Here is a 21,194-nt window from a genome sequence, read left to right as displayed (position 1 = left end):
ACTGTTGGAGAGGGAACATTTTTTTTCCTCTGTCACTTATCTACTTGACAACCTCAAATACACCTTCCTTTATTGTCAAGAAATGCAATCAGTGGTTATTTTAGGCTGTTAAAGTAAACACAGCTAGTGATTGTCATATGGCAGCCAGTCAAAACTCTAAACTTTCCATTAACTTTATTAAAAATCTTTACAGAACTTCACTTTCAAATAATAAAAAAATTGGTTTCCTTCAAGTCAATCATTTTAAGAGACCTGACATCCAGATTTCATGACCTACAAATTTCCACTGAAAAGCACATCAATTGCTTTCCACAACCTAATACCTTGCACCCAGGATGTGACATTTAGGGGCCTCTTGATACCCTTTGATTGTTCTGAGAGCAATGTATTGAGTGAAAAGGATTTTTGAATCCCTTTACAATGAGAAAGACAATAAAAATTGCAAAAAACCCTGGTCATTTCTTTGTGAAAATGAAACAGTAAAAAACAGTTTGTTTTTAGTTCTTGAAGAAAGCTGATAATGAGCGAAATGATGTTGCTTCCGGTATGTTACTGCTGGAGGGGGGGGGGGGGGGGGGGGGGGACGTCTGTACACAGGCCACTGCTAACAAGGACGCTGTTAATTTGTAAGATATGTCCACACATGGTGAGGAGAAAATTCTTGCTTCAAACTGGTCAGTTTACAGTGTTTTTTGACCCCTTTACTTTCTGATGAATAAAATGTCTATGCAGAGTACGAAGTATACATATAAGCAGATGAAGTGATGCATAACTCAAGATAATTCAGTGCTGAACAGACACATGAGCATGCAGTGGTTTGACTCTGACATTTCGTGAAAGTCCAATACGAATTGGGGGGCCAGAAGTCTTGATATTGACGCCACCAAGACCCATTCCTGGACTGCTTCTTAGGAGTGATGTAGATGTTGTCTTCAGTTGGTGTTGTTGAGGTTGATTACTTGCTGATGAAACTGCAAGACATTAAATGAAGGAGATGAAGAGGGATGAAAAGAAATGCAACAAAATAAAAGCACTAAATCTTGTTCCTCAAAAGGCATTGTGCGTCGTTTTGCAGAGGTACACTGCAATAAGTACTCTACTCATTACTCTTAAGTACTCTACTCATCACTAAACTCTGGTTAAGTCTGTCTGCAAAACAATGCAGAAATCCTCGTTCTGGGCCCCCACCTGTGTGCCAAGATTTGAGTATGTGCCATGATTACCCTGTTAAAAATACCATTGATTTGCCAATCAAGACAAGGGGGAATTCGAAATGTACTTCTGGTAATTTGTTGAGTCCGTTGGGGGCTCAGAGCAAGGATATCAACTGGGGGTGAAATTACATCTACAATGCAGGCTAAGGTATTTCTTTTGTTGACAAAATTTTTTTTATGGAAAATCTATACGAGTTATAATATAAGTACAAGACTTTTTTTTATCAAGTCTATAAGGCTATTTACAATCAAATCAATATTGTTATTAGTTATCATTTATCTTTATTACCAATATAATTATCTTAATATTAAGAGACAGGATAATCATACAAATAATTAAATTTGCAACTTGTATTTGTTGTGTGTTTTATTCATCTATTCTTGAGGTAACAGTAGGCATGCTTTATTTTATTTTATTCAGTGTTAAGAAAACGAGTTATCACGCACCTCTTTGAAGGGTATATTCAGTTATCCTTATGTCTTCAAAAGAAACCTGTGAAGTCAACACAGGAGATAAGAGTAAAAGTTTTAATTACCTAATTCAGTCTCAAATGTATCCGGCTCTAATTCTTAGATTTTTTTGTTACACATAATAATTTATTTATGACACTGAAAATAAATTTAAGGCAGTTAAATAGAAAAGGTTAGCATTTAGCCAGAAAAAGTATTAAGCATCTATCATTAATTTTACACATGAGATCATTATTAAAGTATATCATTGTTATGCAATTACTTTTCAGCACTCCTCTCTATTAATCTTAAACAACTTGAAAGAATGAACCAAGTGATTTCTTATCATTTTTTCCTAGGCCACTGTAATTTAAGGCCATCCCTAATGGGTATGTTGAGCTTCTCCTTACTAAATTTAAACTGGGGGGAAGATGTTTTCTGATAGTAATTTATTTGAATTATAACAACAAGACAAAGTTTTACAACTCAATTGTTAAATGCAGCATGACGCCTTGAGTAAATCAGCTTGTTGAATTTAGTAGCACAGTATTTATCATTGGCTTGTACCCTTAATAGAGAGCATAACATTGTTTGGCATTTAAGTTGATTTTCAACTGACATACTTGAAGGTGAATTGGATGCAGAACTTGACACAGAGTGACTGCTGTTAGCTGATGACCCTCGCCCTTTGCTTTTTCCTCTGCCTTTTAGCATCTTGAGTGGTGTTACTGAAATTAAAAAAAAGGAAATCAAGGCCTCAGACAAGACTTTGAAAAATGAAAACCTGTGCATCGTTTCAAAAATCTCTTCAATTTCTCCACAGAAAACATCATTTATTTTGATATTATAATTAGTCACTATTAAAATTTATTAATATTTTTTTTATTGTAACATTTTACCCAGTGTTTTTAAAATGAGAAATAAAAGGCTTGTTGTAATAGGGGCACAAGTAGCCAGATATTAATATCCCCCAAAGCTTCAAATGTTCTATAATAATCTTATTATTTTTTGAATCGGCACTGTACTACAGATTTTGTCTGTAAGCAGTACAATCCATTGGATTCGTCTTCACAGTCTTCTTGGGAATTTAGGGAAATCAGAACTTCTTGCAGGCACGGCCGACAAAGGGTTAACACCTCTAACTTTGTATCAGTAAGTCCTGGTTGAATTCTGACCATCAGGTTTAGGAACGCAGACAAAAAAGTTTTGCTCCACTTGTCTTATCACACAGGTGTATAAATAAATGGAGAATCCTCCGCTGGACCAGCACCTCACTCATCTGGAGGGAGGCAAAGGAGGTGGTGCAGTGTATGTGTGTGTGTGTGTGGGGACTGGGATGGGTAATACTCTTAAGTGCCACATGCTTCAAAAGCCATGTTAAGCTCTGACCATGCTTGCCTCTAGCCTGCGGATACAGCCCTTTTTCCTTGCTCTACAATGTTAGGGACGTTTCACCAGGAGGAATGTCTGCGCCTCAGCGACAGACATTCCACACACTGATGATGCAAATCAATGTTTACAAAATAAATCCGGTAGTCATGGGGTTCTAGATGTAAATTTATTTGATTCTGTGTTTCTCCTGGTTGATTATGATAAAGTTTTGTGTTCTACTGCAAACGAGCTCCAGCAAAACACAGATGCTTTTTCTAAAGAATAATATATTCCAGGAATATTGACTGATTTGTAGTAGATTTGTCATGTTTAAGACCCCATTTACATTTGACTCTTGTGGTCTTTTGTCTGTCATTGGTAAACAATAGGTAAAACAACATAACAACTATGTTGACCAATCAGGGCTCCTCACCAGATTCTGGACAGATTTTACGCCATCAGTATGGAATTTATGTCATTGAGGTGCAGACGTTCCGCGAGAAGAAATGTCCCAAGCAGCGAGGAGAAAGGTGAAATGGCTATATATATATTCGCAGACTAGCTTTCCTTTTTGTTGCATATGCACTACCTATTACCTCTACAAACCTGTAACACTTGTCCTTGGCTTGACGCCAGGTCTGGCTGGAGAGCTTGTCGATTTGCCACGCCCTCGTCCTTTGGATTTCTTCTTTACCTCTGTCTCATTAAAGTCGCTGTCATCTTGGTCATCACTTTCATTGTCTGCATCGCTTAACTCTTCACTTAGTTCAAAGTCGCTGTCTTTGTTATTCAACGAGTTAAATGGCAAGAAAAGAAAAAAAAAAAATAAGCTTGTAGGTTTTGTTTTCGCAATTTAGACCACGTGATGTTCTCCAGGGAATTTGCCTTTTGTCTTTTTATTAATTATGCATACATGTGCACGTGGATGCACATGCATAGGATGACATTTGAAAGAAACAGTTCTCTAGGGTACCAACACGTACATGAAATGGGAAAACAAAACATACAAGCTTAAAAGGTCTTTTAGTACAATACCAGAATCACATGTACTTTAGGCACTATCAACTACCATATACTTTATCCTTTTTCTAAATTTTTCTCACAAAAAAATGTGGATCTCAAAAACAAGAGACCAACCTTGATTGGGTTCAACTTCCTCTCCTTGAACTTCTTCGTCAAGGTCTTCCTTCATGGCATCCATTTTGTTTATGGTTGATCTCTGTTTTGGTTTCACCTCATCATTGCTACTATCATCTTCTTCACTTGGACTCTTCCTTTCAAAGTTTGTTCCAGAACCATCACTGTGAAATAATTAATGGAGCTTGTTTATTTTGAGTAAAGTGCATTCATGGACTGCGGCAAGCCCAAAGGCACTCCACTCAAAGGGGCTGTCACACTATTTAAATATATAATAATGATTTAGAGGTAGCACATCCACGAAGTGGTTCTTCATCTACCTGATTTCTGGTAGACCTGGAATTTGGAAGTGTTGGGTTTTGAGGAGAAGGGAAAACCGCAGTACCTGGGGAAAAACCCTTTTGGATCAAAGGTGAGAACCAACAACAAACACTAACCCCATTATGGTGTCAATGTAATAAGGGAGGTTTCGCTGCAGACTTTTACCAAGGTAAAACCAATTTACCTAGGACAAATTCATCAAACATTTCTTGATGTAAACTCATCTTGGGTTTCATTTTACCTAGGTAAAAAAGTTTGGGGAAGGTCGCGCTACTGAAATCGACTTCCAAGGTTTTCACACACAACTGAATTTTTGGTGTGTAAATTCAAGAAGGCAAGATTCTTGAGAATCTAGCTGATCAAAGAGACATTTTTTTTTTCTTTTTATCTCACTGTCATTTCTTATGCTAATTCAATGATAGAGGGAAAGACGCAGACGACATGTACCCCCAAAATTTCTTTCACAATGTGAGGTATGTTTAGTTCTGTCATCAAGACATTCACCAACGAGTGTCTATTAGTTAGCAACCTCAGTACTTCATTTTTCCCCAGCTATTGCTTTGGGGTAGCTGTCAAGGGAAACTCTACTGTTCTAGAGACACATCCAAGCACCAGACGATAAAATTTCCCTAAGGTAAGTTACCTAGGGAAAATGAGTCACACTTGAAAAATTAAGGTTCCCTAGATTAACTGCCAACAAGGTAAGTTTACCGAGGTAAATAGTCTGTAGTGTGACCACAGCTAATGGTCCAGTTTTGTTATTTACGACTATATTTAGGCATTGAAACTGTTTCTTGTCCTCTGTTGCTTGTCTGATATCATCTTCATAACTCTACAGGAATACAACTGTATTGTAGCCTTACAGCCTTTTCAAATAATTAAGTGACTGTTTAGTGAAACAAATCAACTGTACCCTATAAGAGGGGGGGGGGGGGGTATTCAATAGCGGTGGGCTACTAAAATTATATTTGACTGTTGAAACAGGGGCAAAGAAAAGGTGGAGCCTTGAGACAGGGAGGTGGTGAAAAAATTGTTAGATAGAATGATTGGATCTTGTTTACTGTGGGTAATGTCGACCGAGGTATCGGTTGATATAGCGGTCGACATAGCGGTCGACAGTCGGTCGATACTCGGTCGACAGTCGGTCGATACTCGGTCGACAATCGGTCCATAGTCGGTCGACAGTCCGTCGATACTCGGTCGACAGTTGGTCGACAGTCGGTCGATATAGCGGTCGATAGTCGGTCGACAGTCTGTCGATAGTCGGTCGATAGTGAGAAAGACTATCGGCCGAGTATCGGTCGATATTTCGACGACGCACCTCGACTTACTATCAGTCATATGTCGGTGATATATCGGTCAACTGTCGGTGGTATATCAGTCAACTGTCGGTGGTGTATCGGTCAACTGTTGGTGGTATATCGGTCAACTGTCGTTCGAATATCAGTCATGTGTTAATTTATCAGGTGAGTCTAATGGCTCTTTTTTCTAAGCAAAGACGTCATTAATTACTGTTATCATGCGATGGGGGAACATGTGGCAGTGCGAGGCGCGATTACTCTATGAAGCGAACCAAAGAGCACTGGGAACTAAGGACATGGTAACCGTTTTTTTTTCCAGTTTGTATCATCACCGATCGTCCTATTTTTAGCTGTTAAACACAACTTGTCTCAGCCTAAGTTGAATCTGCTGCTCCTGTGGTCCCGCAGTCGAAGAATACTTAAAGAACGACGAGTGAAACAAGTGCTCCTGCAGTCCCGAAGTGGAAGAATAATGAATAGGAAAAGGCAGTTCATGACATGCTTTAAATACACATCTTTTATTATCGGGCTTGGACCTGCTTCATCACGCCGAGTTCTCGTTTGCGCAGAGACCACAAATTAAACTTATATATTTCTGCATTGAAGACGGGAACAGTCCTTTGTTTAACGATCAGTTATTGATAAAACGCGCTGATAATGCGCCGAGGAAGGTGACAAAATATCCAGCAGACTGAACACATTCATTTATTGTGGGAATGATTTCAACTTACAGCAAGGAAAATACAAAAAATGACAAAAACAAGGGAAAAAGGAAAAGCGAAAAAAAAAAGCAGAAAAGTTTAAAGTGATTGGGTAAGACTTTTTGGCATGCCGGTACCAAAAAATGTCACAAAACGGGATGCTATTGCAAAGAAAGGCATGCTTTCATGTTTAATTTTGAGTAGTTTGGACTAAAAACTGACCAAAAATGTCCAAAAATGCGAATTTTTCAAGAATCTCCACGTGTAAATGGGGGCAATCGGTTCATATTTCAGTAATCTTGCTCCAATTTCTTCTCCAGGGCTATTGATAACGGACTAAAAACCATACAGACCGACAAAAAGCTCGACCGATATATCGATCGACTATCGGCCGACTCTCGACCGATATATCGAACGGCTATCTTCTGACTATCGACCAAGTGTCGACCGACCATCGACCGAGTGTCGACCAATTACTGACCGATACATCGGTCAAGTATCGACCAACTATCGGCGAAGTGTCGGCAAAGTGTCGGTGAAGTGTCGGCGAAGTGTCGGTGAAGTGTCGGTGAAGTGTCGGCGAGCGAAAAGCTATATCGGCCGAGACACATCTGGAACGACCATCGACTGTGTCTCGACCGAGTGTCGACCCACTATCGACCGACTATTGACCGCTATATCGACTGAGTATCGACCGAGTATCGACCGAGTGTCGACCGAGTGTCGACCGACTGTCGACCGACTGTCGACCGACTGTCGACCGACTATCGACCGACTGTCGACCGACTGTCGACCGCTATATCGACCGATACCTCGGTCGACATTACCCATAGTAAACAAGATCCGAATGATTATGGTACAATATTTATCGTACCCAGTATTTTCTTTGTTGTTATCTTCTGTATCAGAAGAAGGGAGTAATCGAGCTTTCTTTGGTTTGGATGGCCGCAATTCCTCCTCATCTGAAATGTCACCTTCCCCTTCATCATTTGCATTGCTGCTACTGTCATTTCCAGCAGATGACAGCTGTGACTCTCTTATTGAAGCCTGCAGTGCTGCCTCTAAATCTTTTTGATAAAGCTTTTCATCTCGAGATAATCTGCAGAGAAAAGATGTTTGAGTTTAGCTCGTACAGTCATTTTGCACACTGTACAATACAAGTTTTGTACAATACTAGTACAGAAGTTTGGTGTATAAAGAGTTCTTAGGTTTTTTGCCCAGTATATAGGTTTTGTGCAAAGGCAGAGATTTCGTAGGAGTAATCCAAAAGTAAAAGAAATTTGCCAGGGGCCAATAAGTGTAGCCCTATTAGTATGCCTAAGGATCCCAAGTTTTTTTAACCCTCGGTGACTCTAAATTCCTGACCATTTCAACAGGGTCCAGTTAAAACCTGATTTCCGTATTCACCAGTCAAACACTATATTTTCCCCTTGATTTTTCAAAGCTTCTGATAATTCAAACCATTTTGCTTTTCCTTGGGGGTTCAAAAAATGACATGTGATGCACAGTAATCACACAACTTGTACATGTCAATATCAAAAGAAAAAATGTCTTTGAAGATTCAGTTAGATTTAAGTGTAATGTAAAAAGCATTTTGCGGTGTGTGTCTTGGGCTAAATTTCAATCTGGATCCTTGAATAAAACACAGGTTTTTGTTTGTTATTGTTGTTGTTTTTTGTTGTTTTCTTTTCACTATGGTTGAAAAATGGACTTTTAACCCAGTCCTAGAGAATCCGCAGTCCTATGTATTATTTCATTAGATCAATAATTTTAGAATGCACGATCTATACCATCCTTTGGGAAGGAAGTAAAAGATATTCCTCTAGCAAGTGCCCTGCGAGCAGAGGCCCCTTCGATCTTCCTACTAAGATAAGTTGACTTATCCAGGAATTATAGATTGAAAGGGCTTCCAGGACTGCAAATAATTTTTTTTGCTTGAAAGGACATATGTCAGACTATAAGACAACATCTAATCAGTTTTCTGTTACTTATTAATATTTTTTTTGTAGTGCAAACAAACTGATTCAACACTGCAATTCACACCCATCCTAAAATCTGTTCAAGCTGTCTCATGTTAGCTAAGATATCTTCACTGCTCTGAGCATTCATTTTGAAAGTCGCAATTTTACCACACAGTGACAGCTGTGCAGATTTTTTGGTTTCAAGAAGAGCAATAGTCAGATGCGTTTATTGTCCTAACACAAAGTAAGATTTACTCAAAGTAGATTTTTATTATTCCTTACCGTAAAATGATTTACAATAAAAAATTCTCCGGACATAAATGTCCAAACACAGGCGGGAATTCATTGGACACTAGCAATTTTTAGTCAGCAATATCTGATGACTGCCTCTTATTTGCAGTCCTGGGCTTCTGCTCACAGGGTACCTAGCAAGTAAAATTCAACTCAGAAATTAAACTGTACCTTTCTTTTCTTTTTAAATTCCCTGAATCTTTAGTTTTACTTTTAGTGACTTCTTGTTTTGTTTTTGCTTTTGTCTTTGTTGCGGTTTTAGCCGTCTTTACAGGAGCTGGTCTGGTGTCATCCTGGAAATCATCTATAGCAATTGCGACAACAAAATTAGTTCTGATGCATGTAAATTAGGCCTCATTTATTTAGGGAATTCAGAAAGCTGCCCCGAGAAAGAGGATCACCATCCCAGCCATGCCAACTTTCGTGAGCATTTATAGGAGAAAAAAGTTGACCCCTTTAGAAGAACAAAAAGCTGACAACAGTGCCTGTCCATGCCCTGATTGTCTTGCTTTGACCAAGTGTTTATATAGAGAAAAGTTAGCGTTAAGCTATGAGGGCTCCCTTACCATCAAACAAGGGTGACTCGTTTAATTTGAAATTGATGAGAATCCCTGAATACCAACACACGCTGTGAGGTCATAGAGGCAGCTTTTTACAGTAGCTTTCATGTAATTGGTGTGTTTTTCGTGTTTGAGGGAACAATGAGCATTTCAAGGGCCTTATCTGTCTGAGTCGAAATCTGCTGGTTCAAAGCCTTATACAATCAACTCCCGTTATTGTGGACACCCTTGGAACTGCGGTTTAGCGTCTCTTATAGCAAAAGTCTGTAATAATGTGGTGCGAAAAAAATTCTTGATACTAGAGGAATTACATTTTTTTATATTGTTCATTGTAAAATGTACAATGTAAAAACACTGTAGTAACACAAAAACACAAAAGTACAGTACTAGAAAATCCACTTTCTGTAAGTAGACCATGCTTGCTTTTTACAAGTAAGTACAGTAATTTCTTAGAAGCATCATGTGAAATGGGAATTGGAGTGTTCACTATTCAAGCAAAAGGAAGGAGATGAAGTGAAAAAAAGAAGAAATAAATTATAATTTGAGATAATTCTGCCTAAATGTCAAAAGATGCTGATTTCCGTCGCTCATAATGAGAGTTAGAACAATAAAATTGAGCTGTTGTGACCAAGAGAGGTGTCCGTAAGTCTGTAAGAGCAAGTGTCCATGATAGTGGGAGTTTGTTTCAGTCAAATGTCTACAATTTTTGCCGAGGATTTAGCAGCTATTTGTATTAGTGGGATGTCCATAACAGTGAGGTGTCTACAAGACGAGAGTTGACTGTAGACTGGAAACCTTTTTGTCAAAAATGAACATAGCCAGCCCTGTTATAATGGCAAAAAACTGTTTTTGGAGATGGGGAGCAGTTATTAGTACTGAGTCCAGTTACCCTTCATGTGCCCAGTCATGAGACAAGCAGAAGATACCACTGCTTATCTCATGATCTGTGTTTGTTTACTTGCTCTGTGGCCTTTAATTATTGTTGTTAAATTCACTTTTGTTTTTGATACACTAAATATTGACTTATTATTATAATCCAAATTGGCCATTATGTAGGTTTACATCAGATGAACAAATTTCCCAAGTTAGTCCCGAGGTCAATTTAATAGAACTTTGACAAGTGTAATTTTCAAGTGTACAAGTGGCTATATTGTGTTCAGACTCAGAAACAATAGCTTCACTTTTAAATTACACTTGTAAAAGTTTTATTAAATCAACCCCACTTTTGGAAATGTAATAAAATATCTGTGAAACTGTGTCACAATAATAAATATGGACTCCCAGGAGCAGTAAGGGGGAAAAATACTCACACACAAACAATGTAAAATGCAAAGACTTATTTTCAACAACCAGGTTCAGTGTTGAAATTTATAGGACTGATGCCAAGACACTTATGTGCTATAAGTCCAATAATACTTTTACTCACTAAATAATTAATGTTTCATTACTATTAAGCTTAATTTCTACAGCAAATCCTACTAATGGGTATTATATTAACGACCGAAATTGAGAATAGTAGATAATTTAGCATGAGGCTTCTCTTTGTTCATAAAATGGAGTTTGATTAGCAACAATTTTTACAAAAAAATGTAACACTCACCGTCGCTATTATTTGTGCTTTCACCTTCTTCTTCACAAAACTTGGAATAATCAACTTTTTTGCGTACTCTACGGCGAAGAGACATTGCAACGATCCGTTACCCACCATAAAACTAAACTAAATTACCATCAACGTCTGTTTAATGATTGAAACACAGGCAACAGATTGTCGAGGTAAACATGTATGCAATTTCAAGATCATTTTTACGCAAAAATTTGTCAGAAATATTATTTCAGTCTGTCCCAGATGACACGGAAACTAAACAAGTGAAAGTGCTTACATGATAAAATAATTGTATTGTTGTAAATGATTATTCTTCAACACGACAGTTCTTGACGAAATATTCAACGAAACAACAAAGCTCGTTCATATTAACAACAACAGCTTCGATTACTCATGTGCAAACAGAAAATCAAATAATTTTAAGAGGTAGTACCTGTCCGATCGTCTCCCAAGAGACATGCCAGGATAAGACACGCTTGAGGAAGAAAATATCCAGTAAAAATAGTTCGTTCTCTTCGATGTTGTTAAAAATATTTTTTTGAAAGTAGAATAATAAATCGCGTGAATCGTGCGTGAAAATGAATTGGCGCCAAAACAATAGTTTCTGCGATAAATGCGTTCAGCGGTGAGCCTCTTCCTGATATGGAGGTTGAAAGGATCGGGCATGCGCTATTTGATTTACCGCTGGAAACACTTTCTCCCGCTAGAACATGAAGCGTGGAAGCTGATTGGAAGCATACTATCATGGTACTTCTTGGTCTGCGTTTTACCCTGTTTAAGAATTTCCCAAAGCGCGCAAAGACATTTACAGAACGAGTGCACCAGGGAATTTATCATGGAAAAGGTTACATGTATGGCCATGTGAGCACATTTTCTGAAAAAAAGTAAGGTTAAGCTTGAGCTTAGCGTAAGTGAAAAATTATTGAACGTAACCTTAATACACAAATATATAGCTTTGTAACGTTATTACTATCTTTCAAATATATCCTTTAAGTTACCACGAGGATTTACATTAGACATAAATGTCAGCAACAACTGCAACAACATTAACATTTTTTATTTGAAGCTAATTGGGTTACAAGTGCGCCAAGTTTAAAAGAATGAAGTCACCCCTTTGGAAGTGACAGTAACTAGCAAATCCTTTAAAAAACGGATACTCTTAGAACTGGTACCAAAATGTTTGTCTTGGTGAGGGATTCGCTTTATGGAGAAAGAAAAAAAAAGATTGACCAAGCTGAAGCTAGCATTTACTAGCCCAGACGTAATTTCAACTAGCCCCAAAAGCTTTTTGTCAAGCAGAATTGATTTCACACTTCTTCTGTTATTCGAATTTCTCAAAAAACATCACTTGCACATCGGGCAAGTTAAGAACAGAATTCACTTGCCTGATAGCAAAACCCACGAGCTCTGGGCTATCGGATACTACTTTCTTTGCACGCTGATTGATGACTAGCCTTCAAACAGCAGACGCATTTCCGGTCGTTGCTTCTCTCCCTTCGAAAAATAGCGTCTGCAAACCAGAGCAGCAAAACGATTTCTGTGACGTAAAACCTTTCGTTTTGGTGTTGGCCAGTCAGATCAAAGGATAGAATACAGCTCAAGTGACTCCTCGCGACCTCCCGCGCTGAAGTGTCTTGGGTTTCGGCGAGAGTTACCAAATACACTTTGGAACGTGAATTTCACGACCATAACAAGGTTTCCTGTGACGTTGAATACTGACTTCTTTATGAAGCAACTGCTTCTTAAGCTATTTATGAGATGTGGGCCTTTGGTTTCGCTTTATAAAATACGGTAGTACATGACATAAACAAAACCTGGACAAAATAATCGCTACAGCGAAAGGAAAGTAACATAGCTTAATGACATCGCGCTCAGACTTGTTTATTTCAATTTAACCAGCGCTGACAAAAGGTGGTGAATCAATTATACAGACACATCCTTGACTGATTCAGAAATCTGTGACAATCGCTTGTCAATAATTATTCTAGTATCGCCGCAACACAATGATCTGAAATATTATAAACCTGGGCCAGACCCTGCAGTGTGAAATAGTTACAGCAGTAAATTGATCATAGTCAAGATGACATTTCAGCTACGACACTTTGACTCATCTCACAGAAAACTATGGAAAAGAACATGTATTTAAAGAAATATAAGAACAAAATGTTTTCCACCTGATCAAAGTTCTGTCTGAACCAAGAAGCAACAACGCATGGAAATCAATTACCACACGTCCTAGCTTTCAAAGATAAAGGATTTTAAGAGCTAAACCGTGATTGGCTTAAAAGGTTTTACATCACGGAAATCATATTGCCACTTGGGTTCGCAGATGCTATTTTTCGGAGGGAGAGAAGCAATGACTGGAAAAGCATCTGCTGTTTGCAGGCTAATTGACAAGCAGCATGGACCAACTTTATCATTTGTTTTATTCCGGGCACGACATTTTCCACCACTCTCTGGCCATCTGTTGGGCTTTTTTCTTCTTCAGAAAGCTGCAAATGTCCCATGGTGGCGGCAGCAGGTCCATACAGCAACCCCACTGTAGGGCATTAAAAAAATTGAGCAAATTACGCACAAATTAACAAACCACAAATCCATGTAGCATGTGCTAGCCCAAGAGTCTTTTTAAGTAGCTAATACAGTATCCAGAACCAATCCAAGACTCAGTCCTAAAAGCAATGAGTCATGTAACCAGACAATTACTGAAGTCATGTTACATCATATTTCAACATCCCATTAAGCCTTTGACTAGTCTGGTAAGGATTTTTACTCCCACCTGCTACTGCAAACACCTGCCCCTTTTGAGAGGCTTGAAGCACTTGCAGAAACACTGTCACTCGTAGAAACATTCAAAACACTTGCGGTAGGTTAGACATATGAAGCTGGCAACCCTTTAAAACTTGATGTAAGCTCCGCCCTCTGGTGGTTATCATGCCTTACCCACATGCATCTAATAAATGGTAAAACAAAGTGAAAAGCCACTCCAGGAGAACTAAAATGGCGGCTGTTGAAATATTAAAAGTGTCCAATAAATAAACAGGGAGGGGACTGGGGGCTATGGGCCTGCCTGGTATAGACTGAGACATGCCCTTACATCGACTGTGTAATTCTACTTTTTTGTTCTTCTGTCATATAATGATATTATGCTTAAAAAGGGAGGGAAAAAATACTTTGGATGGCTACCAATCCAGTCAAAACTAACAGGGAACAAAAAAGGCATGCAAGAGTACAGAGGGAAGACTCCAATATTATTCTTTCCAACATGCATGAATTGCTACATGTGTAGTAGTTTGACATATGAGAAAAAAGGTTAATTTCATCAGATTGATAATAAGGTGATGCTATAATGTACAGCTGTAGCATACACTATACACTTATGATTGTAAAGTTCGTCCCTGCAGGGCTGCTGGAGGGGGGGGGTTACCTACACGGGGGAACCTACACCTGTACAGTTTACACGGTATTGACTGTTTGTTCCTTTGCTACTAAGTGGGTGTTCTGCAGATGACCATTACATGCATGAAGGAGCTCAATCTTCCCTTAAAAAAACATGCAAATCTCTTTACTTTCTGTTCCAAGGATGTCCTTTGTCCTTGTAAGTTATCCTTTGCAAAACAACAGGAAAAAAGGCAGCAAAATTAAAACCCAAATTGTGCTTTTTGGAGTCAAAGACTCACAAGGCCTCTCATATGTTTAGCAGTGGTGGCTAGCTGGTAAATGACTGTAATGTTACTTCACAGTGTTGGACTGAATGAACATTTTAGGAGGGCTATTGCAGGCAAACAAAATGTGATTGCAAAGGCTATAAGTCAATGTAAATTAAGTTAATTCAGGATACACTACAGTCCAGGGTTTTAATATTATTTTTTATACTAATTATTATCTTTCCAAGCATATTCCCTCTCAAGTCATCTGAAAGCTTCACTAAGCTTCAAACTGATGTGGATTCATTTTACTTACACACAATTGCCTTCTTTCCACAGAACCAAGCGGGTTTGGAAGCCAAATGTTGTCAAAAAGAAATATTACAGTCAAATACTGGAACAAACCATGAGATTTGAATTCAGTACGCATGCACTAAGATGTATTGACAAGGCAGGAGGATTTGACAACTACATTATCAACACTAAAGACAAGTGGCTACACTCAAGAACAGCTATTGAACTGAAGAAGCTTATGTTAGAAGTACTCAAGTGTAAGGAACAGGGTATGCCGATGAGTCAGATTAGGAAGGAGGTGTTCCCACAGCCTAAAGTAAGCAAACATGTTCATATTCCAAAGACATACACCACCAGATTTTACTTTGATTGGAGAGGACCTCGCAAACAAGTAGTTTATTGCTGAATTATTTAATGTTATCACTTTTACTAAACTGCCAACATTAAATTTTAAGTCTTCTTTACAAAGCAGTTCAGACCTTTTCCTTCTTCTGGCCAAGTCAACATCACATGCCAGTACAGCTGTACATGTATGTTAGACAGGCAAACAGGTATCTGTTCTTTTCAAATCCCTATTGCGGGTGAACGTTGTTAATTTATTAACAAATTCATTCAATTTTTATAGCCATTGTTTGCTGTAAATTATAGCCACTTGCAGCAAAGAGATAAAATCAGTAGTGTAAATGAAAGTGTGTATTAAAGCAACAGAGGTGATGTAATTATATTACTTACATCACAGAACTAATACTGCAGATTATTTAGGACAATAATGCGTCTAGCAGCTACATATCTCTTTAAGTTCTTTGTCATTACAACATGCTCCATGCTGCATTTATCCGACCTATTTATTTAATGCTGTCCAATAAGATTGCTCAAGACCGTTTTAGGATCTTGTCTAATCTGCTTTATGCGTTCAGCCAAATTAAGACAACTTTGGTTAGAGAATGGCTCAAACAAGTTGAAATTTCTGATAAAATAGTGAGGACACTTTTTCTGTCTCAAACATCCCTCAAGCTTAAATAGAAGGCCAAGGAATCTCTCACTTAAGCAATCAAAGCTCCACTCCCAGGAGTGAGGATAGGCTTCACACTCATATAACAGCAAAGTTTTAAGGTGGTACGACTTCAGTGGATGAAGGCTTAATTCTTCTTTTAGTGCCTTCAGTATACGCAATACTTGCTTTCGGCAAGAGCTAGCTTCTCCATGGCCCCCTCTGAGAAACAGCTTCTTTTCCGCTGTTGAAAAAGAAAATCTCCAGAAAAATCCTTTTTCGTTATCGGGACCAGTAATCCCTTTTGGTTGTTTTGCCACCAAGTGACAGCCATCTTGACAAATTTCATGCACAAGGTCATGACTGGGCCAACCTAAATAAATGCAATGAAAACACAAAATGATAAATGTGTCTAGAAAGATCACATCGGACATAATAGTTCAGATGCACCGACAATAATGTAGCTAGTCATACACTGTACGTAAAACAACAGCTGAACAGTGTCAGCATTACAAGATACCTGTGTAAGGTACTAGGTTCAGTTGGAAGTTTCTGTTTAGGGAACAAGAGTGCAGTAAAAACAATACCATTTCGATGTCTTGTCCTCCATTCCTCAGCATCTTCTGGCCAAGAGTTATCCTTTATGGCAAGGGTTAGATCAATGGAGTATTCTTTCCCATTCCTGGTAATTTTCAAGGTCACTGCAGGACCTTCTGACTTAACAACAACAAAGCTAAAGATTGGAGAGAGAAGAGCCTAATGTAATAAATTATTACTATTATGTTGTATCTACATGTTACAGTGCAGGGTGCAAAGAAAATCATTTTTACAGCTTACCATTTGGGCAAGCTGAAGCTAGCATTTACTATAGCCCAGACATCATAGCAGAATTGATTTCACAGTTCTTCTGTTATTTGAATTCCTCAAAAAACATCACTTGCCCATCGGGCAAGTTAAAAACACAATTCGCTAGCGCAATAGCAAAATCCACTAGCCCCTAGCTATCGGACACTACTTTCTTTGCACACTGCAGTGTAGGTTTAACTCTGTTTATTTACATGTACATATAAAATTTTGGAGCCCTTAATTAAACATAATTACATAATTATAAACAATAAATTATCAACAATTATTATATACAATAATAATTATTATTGGATGAGGTTTTTGTGATATCCAGAATAATCAAGGTCGAGGTAAGTGTTGTCAGCCGAGCCAAAGGCCAAGGCTGATATAGCCTGCAGTGCAGGCGTATTTTGGGTGAGCGAAACCTTGTTCGTGTTCGTAATATTGTTGTAGCCGCCATCTTTGATTTTATGACAGTGGAAGATTGGGGAGAGTAGAAATAGTAACCTTTCCCTTACAGTAGGTGTGAGGACGAAAGAAGGAAAGGGGGGAGGGGGAGGGGAGAAAAAAATTTTCTCTTCTCTCTCCCCGCCCTTTCCCCGCTCCCTTTGACTCGCCCCATTTCCTCTTCGGAAAGTCTCAACATGGCGCTTTCGCGAGCAAATTGCACGCTCAAAGAAAACGCCTGCACTGCAGGCTAAGGCTGATAACACTTACCAAGTCCTTGATTATTTAGGATATCATAAGAACTGAATCTAATGATTGTTTTATTATACATTGTTTTGAAGAAAATAATGACAAACAAACCGTCCCAAGGAACCTGAACTGATTATTGTTATAGGAAATCATGCATTGCGCGTGCAACCTACAGATTAGTCAGTTATCTGCTAGCAGCTGATAACTTACTAATCTGTAGGTTGCCCCGATTTCCAAAATTAGCTGTAGGCTCTCAGCCAGTGATAAGACAGATAGTGAGTACAATTTATAAATTTATACATTGTACTCACTAATTAAAAACAATGGTGATGTAAGCTCTTTAACATTATTGGACAAAAAAATAATAGACTGGGGCCAAGTTCCATTCAAAAGGTTGAAAAAGCACAGGCTAGTCACATTATGAAAAATAACTTGTTCCCCTTGACCCCTTTTTTACCCCAACATAATTATGTGCACCATCATGACATTGCCATGCATGACACTTGAAAACTGTGCCTATTGAAGGGGCTTTGTCACGGCAGTCCAGTTTATTTTGTTTAATTTGGCCAATTACTCGCCCTCAATCCTATGGAACTTAAAGTAAGCAAAGAAATTAGAGGTAAATGACAAAACCAGAGATCCGAGACAAACAAAATTAATATGTCTCCTGAGCATTATTTGTGAAGTTGCAAGCAGCAGGGATCAACTTTGAAAAACTGTTAGGCTGAACAGTTTTCAAAAACCCTAATTTCAATCTTCTTCAGCTTTGCCCATCCGTGGCATCTGTTTTTTCTGTTATGGTATTTTCACCTTCCTTTAAAGGTTTAAGCGGTTATTTTTATGTTTCTCCTAATTTAACTGGCATTTTGTAATTTCCTAATTTGGCTGAATTTCGTGATGCAGTAGTGCTTCTTCCATTCTGGCTACACAATGATTTGAAATCTATTTTTGCTTCATTTCCAATATTAATAATGACCTTGTTGGTACAATGTAGGTCTCAACTGTGTCTACTATTGCTCCGTGAGTGTGTAATCTTAAACTGGAATTTGAAGGCTAAGTCCTCAGTTCTTAGTCTTGCTATCAAATGATTCAATACATTTGTTAACTCCTGTGAGTGTTTTGTGCATTGGGTGGGAGGGAAGGGGATTGAAAAAGGGACCCAGAATTAACCGAAATCCTTTAAGTCTTTGGTAGAAAGGCCCTAAATTGTGCACTTAGTTAAAGTGACAACTTTTGCATGCTGTTGAAGCTAGCGTTTAACGGCAGTGATTTCATCCCTTACTTACCTGTACACGTCAGTTTCTACTTGTCTGGGCTGGTGAATGTGAATCAACCCTTCCCTGTGATATGACACTGGTAATAATGTTTGTTAATTCAAGCCCTCTAATTTAGAGTTGAATGATGTTTACAGCTTATCAATATATGTATGTTCCCAGATAATACAAAATCTTTGCTTATGGAGTGGTACCTTTGATATCCCAGGTAGGAAACAGCTTCTCTAACAATTCTTGCAAACACTGCTTTAATCTGGGTTGCTTTTAACATTCCTCGGGAGTTGGCGCACCCTTCCCGCTGCCATAGCACTTCCTCGCCCCTATCGATCATTACTCTAGTAAATCCTGCGGACAAAAAAAAGCACTGAAAGTAGGTGACATTGTCACTGACAGTTTCTTAGCTTGCAGTTGGGAACACAATAAAATTAGTTAACACACTTTGCCTTTGAGCGTTATTACATTTTGCCGACTTCAAAGGGGAAAGTAAAGCTTTCCTTCGCCACTCTCTCCAAGCAATGTTGCACTACTCGGTACGACGGTAACTTTAAAAATCATCAAACGCTCCAACTTGGAACTGAGGGGAGAGGGCAAGGGTGCAGATTGTTTAGTTCTCCAAAGCAGCCAGTTGGGGATAACGTCTCAACGATCACGTCACTAATTGTGCATGGCAGATGTTTGAAAGGGAAGGTGAAAATGAATTCTGGCAATGCATAATGCAAATGCGGGCTAACGCTTTACACAAGTTCAAATCTAAGGGTGCACATACTGTTCACGTGCTATTTGGAAGTAAAAGGGTTTCCAAATACAACAGTGGTGTATCATCAGTCCCTTGGGGGTTATACTCTCTATAATGGCCTGTATCAACAGGCAATTATAGGACAGGCATTTCCGAAACAGACAACGTTTCACGCTTCAGGTATATAAAAGGGTTTCGTGGGTTGAAGTATTTGAAAGGGTATGGAAATCTGTCGTTTTGGTCTTTAAAAGGACCTATTATTTGAACAGATGCACCTTCTAACGTGTTTGTTCTTTCATAATGTGGATTAACTTTAATACAAGGATGTAGAAAAAAAGATGCAGAGTCTTAAGTAGGTATGTGAAAGGGGTACATTTTTTTTAATGTGAGGTACACAAAACGGGTACCTTTTCTTTCAAAAAATGATATATAAGATGGTAACAGGTAAAACCTCGTTGCAGAGCAAATAAAACTTTTTCCCGTCTTTTCTATGAATACTTTATTCAAGATTCAGCCCATCGATGAATCACGCCGCTTCTTAACTAATAATTTTAAACCAGGAGACTCTCTCAGCATTGTGTATATTATTTGATATCATATTTTATTATTTCTTACCCTCGACTATACGCACGTGCGTACCATGCGTGCAGCTTGCTGCGCCCCTGCTATTTTCAGAACCGTGTTATCATTTATTAGCTTAAATACGAGAATTAATATTAATGTAACAGTTTTTTCTAACAAGAACTTTGATGTCGTCGGTGGCTGTATTTAACAATAAAATACTAAGCAATCAAAAACCATCCCAGAGTACTCGAGTAATAATTATGTGATCACTTTGAACGTACAGTAAAAACCCGCGTATAAGAACCTAAAATTTAAGAACCTGTTAGGCTAAAATTTTCATTTTAAACCCCCTTTTCATAAGAACCTATTTAGCCTAAAATTTCCAATAGGTCCTTATTTTACAAAAATGAAGGCACAGACGAAAATACAGAAAAAATTTAGTCTAGGCTTCAGTCAGTAAGATTCAAGAATAAAATATGTAACACAACATTTTATGGACACTGCAGCATCAAAGACATACATGCTAGTACTTTGGAAAGATAAGTTTACTGTAAGATTATCTAAACTGTTTTCTAGATCATTATTTTTTACGTAAAGCATTATATTCCATATCACACTCTGTACTATTATTATCTGTGCTGATCGCTATAGTGCCCCTTTCAAATTAAGAACCTATTAAAGAACCTAAGAAGCCTAAAATCCCACTAAATACCATTTCTATAAGAATCTGTTTAGGCTAAGTTGGAAAAATCTAGGTTCTTATATGTGGGTTTTTACTTTATTGAGAACCTTACCTGTTGGCGGTTCGCTCATACCGTCGTTTTCGTACTCTTCGTAAGGTGCAGCGTCCAGTTCCAAGTTCTCTATTTCCAACATTAAATCGAACTCGTCTGGCTCGCCAACTTTGGCTCTTTCATAATAACTTCCAGTAGGAACAATTTTTAGTTTGACGAACCGACGATGAGCGTCTCGTTGCCTCACGAAATTAACTATGCTATCTACAATGGGCTGCCACGACCTTAAAGCGTCTGATTTTTCCTTTTGTCTGAGCTTCACATTTTGGTCAGTAAAACGATTCAGAATAGTGTTTAAGTCTTGCCCATTGATTGTTGATCTGTAAGAAAGCATTTTCCACGCTCTTTCCTTTCAATCAAACGGTGAAAATGTAAACTTGCTTACAGAAGCGTTTTTCTCTTTTTGTTTCGGCACTTCCGGTCACTTTCCGGGAAATTACATTTC

At 38.3% G+C, this 21,194-nt stretch overlaps 5 protein-coding genes across 7 annotated transcripts in view; 2 read left to right on the top strand and 3 right to left on the bottom strand.

Moving 5' to 3' along the window:
• Window positions 1–21,194, bottom strand: part of LOC140940293 (potassium voltage-gated channel protein Shal-like) — a 399,369-nt gene that overhangs the window by 89,323 nt on the left and 288,852 nt on the right. The window lies entirely within an intron of this gene.
• The window catches only part of LOC140940297 (apoptosis regulator BAX-like), a 276,596-nt gene that overhangs the window by 11,638 nt on the left and 243,764 nt on the right, over window positions 1–21,194 (top strand). The gene's annotated exons all lie outside the window — the stretch shown is intronic.
• Window positions 158–11,613, bottom strand: LOC140940292 (uncharacterized). Of its 2 annotated transcripts, XM_073389216.1 has the most exons (9): window positions 11,344–11,613; window positions 10,908–10,975; window positions 8,919–9,051; window positions 7,370–7,594; window positions 4,173–4,336; window positions 3,642–3,815; window positions 2,288–2,392; window positions 1,662–1,707; window positions 840–971 (listed from the first exon to the last, which is right to left on the bottom strand). In XM_073389216.1, exons 1-8 carry the CDS (start codon window positions 11,574–11,576, stop codon window positions 1,697–1,699), a joined length of 1,113 nt encoding a protein of 370 aa, XP_073245317.1. In that variant the 5' UTR covers window positions 11,577–11,613; the 3' UTR covers window positions 840–971; window positions 1,662–1,696. The 2 variants fall into 2 exon arrangements, with proteins under 2 accessions (XP_073245316.1, XP_073245317.1); XM_073389215.1 differs by lacking the exon at window positions 1,662–1,707 and having other exon boundaries at window positions 158–971.
• LOC140940298 (large ribosomal subunit protein bL28-like) lies at window positions 11,626–18,486 on the top strand. The gene is made up of 3 exons (XM_073389225.1): window positions 11,626–11,794; window positions 14,894–17,066; window positions 17,388–18,486. Exons 1-2 carry the CDS (start codon window positions 11,655–11,657, stop codon window positions 15,252–15,254), a joined length of 501 nt encoding a protein of 166 aa, XP_073245326.1. The 5' UTR covers window positions 11,626–11,654; the 3' UTR covers window positions 15,255–17,066; window positions 17,388–18,486.
• Window positions 15,207–21,165, bottom strand: LOC140940296 (cyclic GMP-AMP synthase-like receptor 1). The gene is made up of 4 exons (XM_073389222.1): window positions 20,750–21,165; window positions 18,850–19,000; window positions 16,427–16,572; window positions 15,207–16,212 (listed from the first exon to the last, which is right to left on the bottom strand). The coding sequence occupies exons 1-4, from the start codon at window positions 21,081–21,083 to the stop codon at window positions 15,698–15,700; spliced, it is 1,146 nt and encodes a 381-aa protein (XP_073245323.1). The 5' UTR covers window positions 21,084–21,165; the 3' UTR covers window positions 15,207–15,697.

The sequence above is a fragment of the Porites lutea genome, chromosome 6 (assembly GCF_958299795.1).
Source record: "Porites lutea chromosome 6, jaPorLute2.1, whole genome shotgun sequence".
NCBI lineage: Eukaryota > Metazoa > Cnidaria > Anthozoa > Scleractinia > Poritidae > Porites > Porites lutea.
The sequence above is the reverse complement of the archived record's forward strand: the minus strand, read 5'-3'. Positions and strand labels throughout refer to the sequence as shown.

What these genes read in the sequence shown, in the direction of transcription:
- LOC140940298 (XM_073389225.1), top strand. Translation starts at nt 11,655, where the DNA reads ATGGTACTTCTTGGTCTGCGTTTTACCCTGTTTAAGAATTTCCCAAAG. An exon ending in AGCACATTTTCTGAAAAAAA is followed by an intron (nt 11,795 to 14,893) that starts GTAAGGTTAAGC and finishes TTCTTTCCACAG; the next exon opens with AACCAAGCGGGTTTGGAAGC.
- LOC140940292 (XM_073389215.1), bottom strand. Translation starts at nt 11,576, where the DNA reads ATGCCCGATCCTTTCAACCTCCATATCAGGAAGAGGCTCACCGCTGAA. An exon ending in AAGCACAAATAATAGCGACG is followed by an intron (nt 9,052 to 10,907) that starts GTGAGTGTTACA and finishes CAATTGCTATAG; the next exon opens with ATGATTTCCAGGATGACACC. An exon ending in AACAACAAAGAAAATACTGG is followed by an intron (nt 4,337 to 7,369) that starts GTACGATAAATA and finishes ATTATTTCACAG; the next exon opens with TGATGGTTCTGGAACAAACT.
- LOC140940296 (XM_073389222.1), bottom strand. Translation starts at nt 21,083, where the DNA reads ATGCTTTCTTACAGATCAACAATCAATGGGCAAGACTTAAACACTATT. An exon ending in TCCTACCTGGGATATCAAAG is followed by an intron (nt 16,573 to 18,849) that starts GTACCACTCCAT and finishes TCCAATCTTTAG; the next exon opens with CTTTGTTGTTGTTAAGTCAG. An exon ending in GAGGACAAGACATCGAAATG is followed by an intron (nt 16,213 to 16,426) that starts GTATTGTTTTTA and finishes GCATTTATTTAG; the next exon opens with GTTGGCCCAGTCATGACCTT.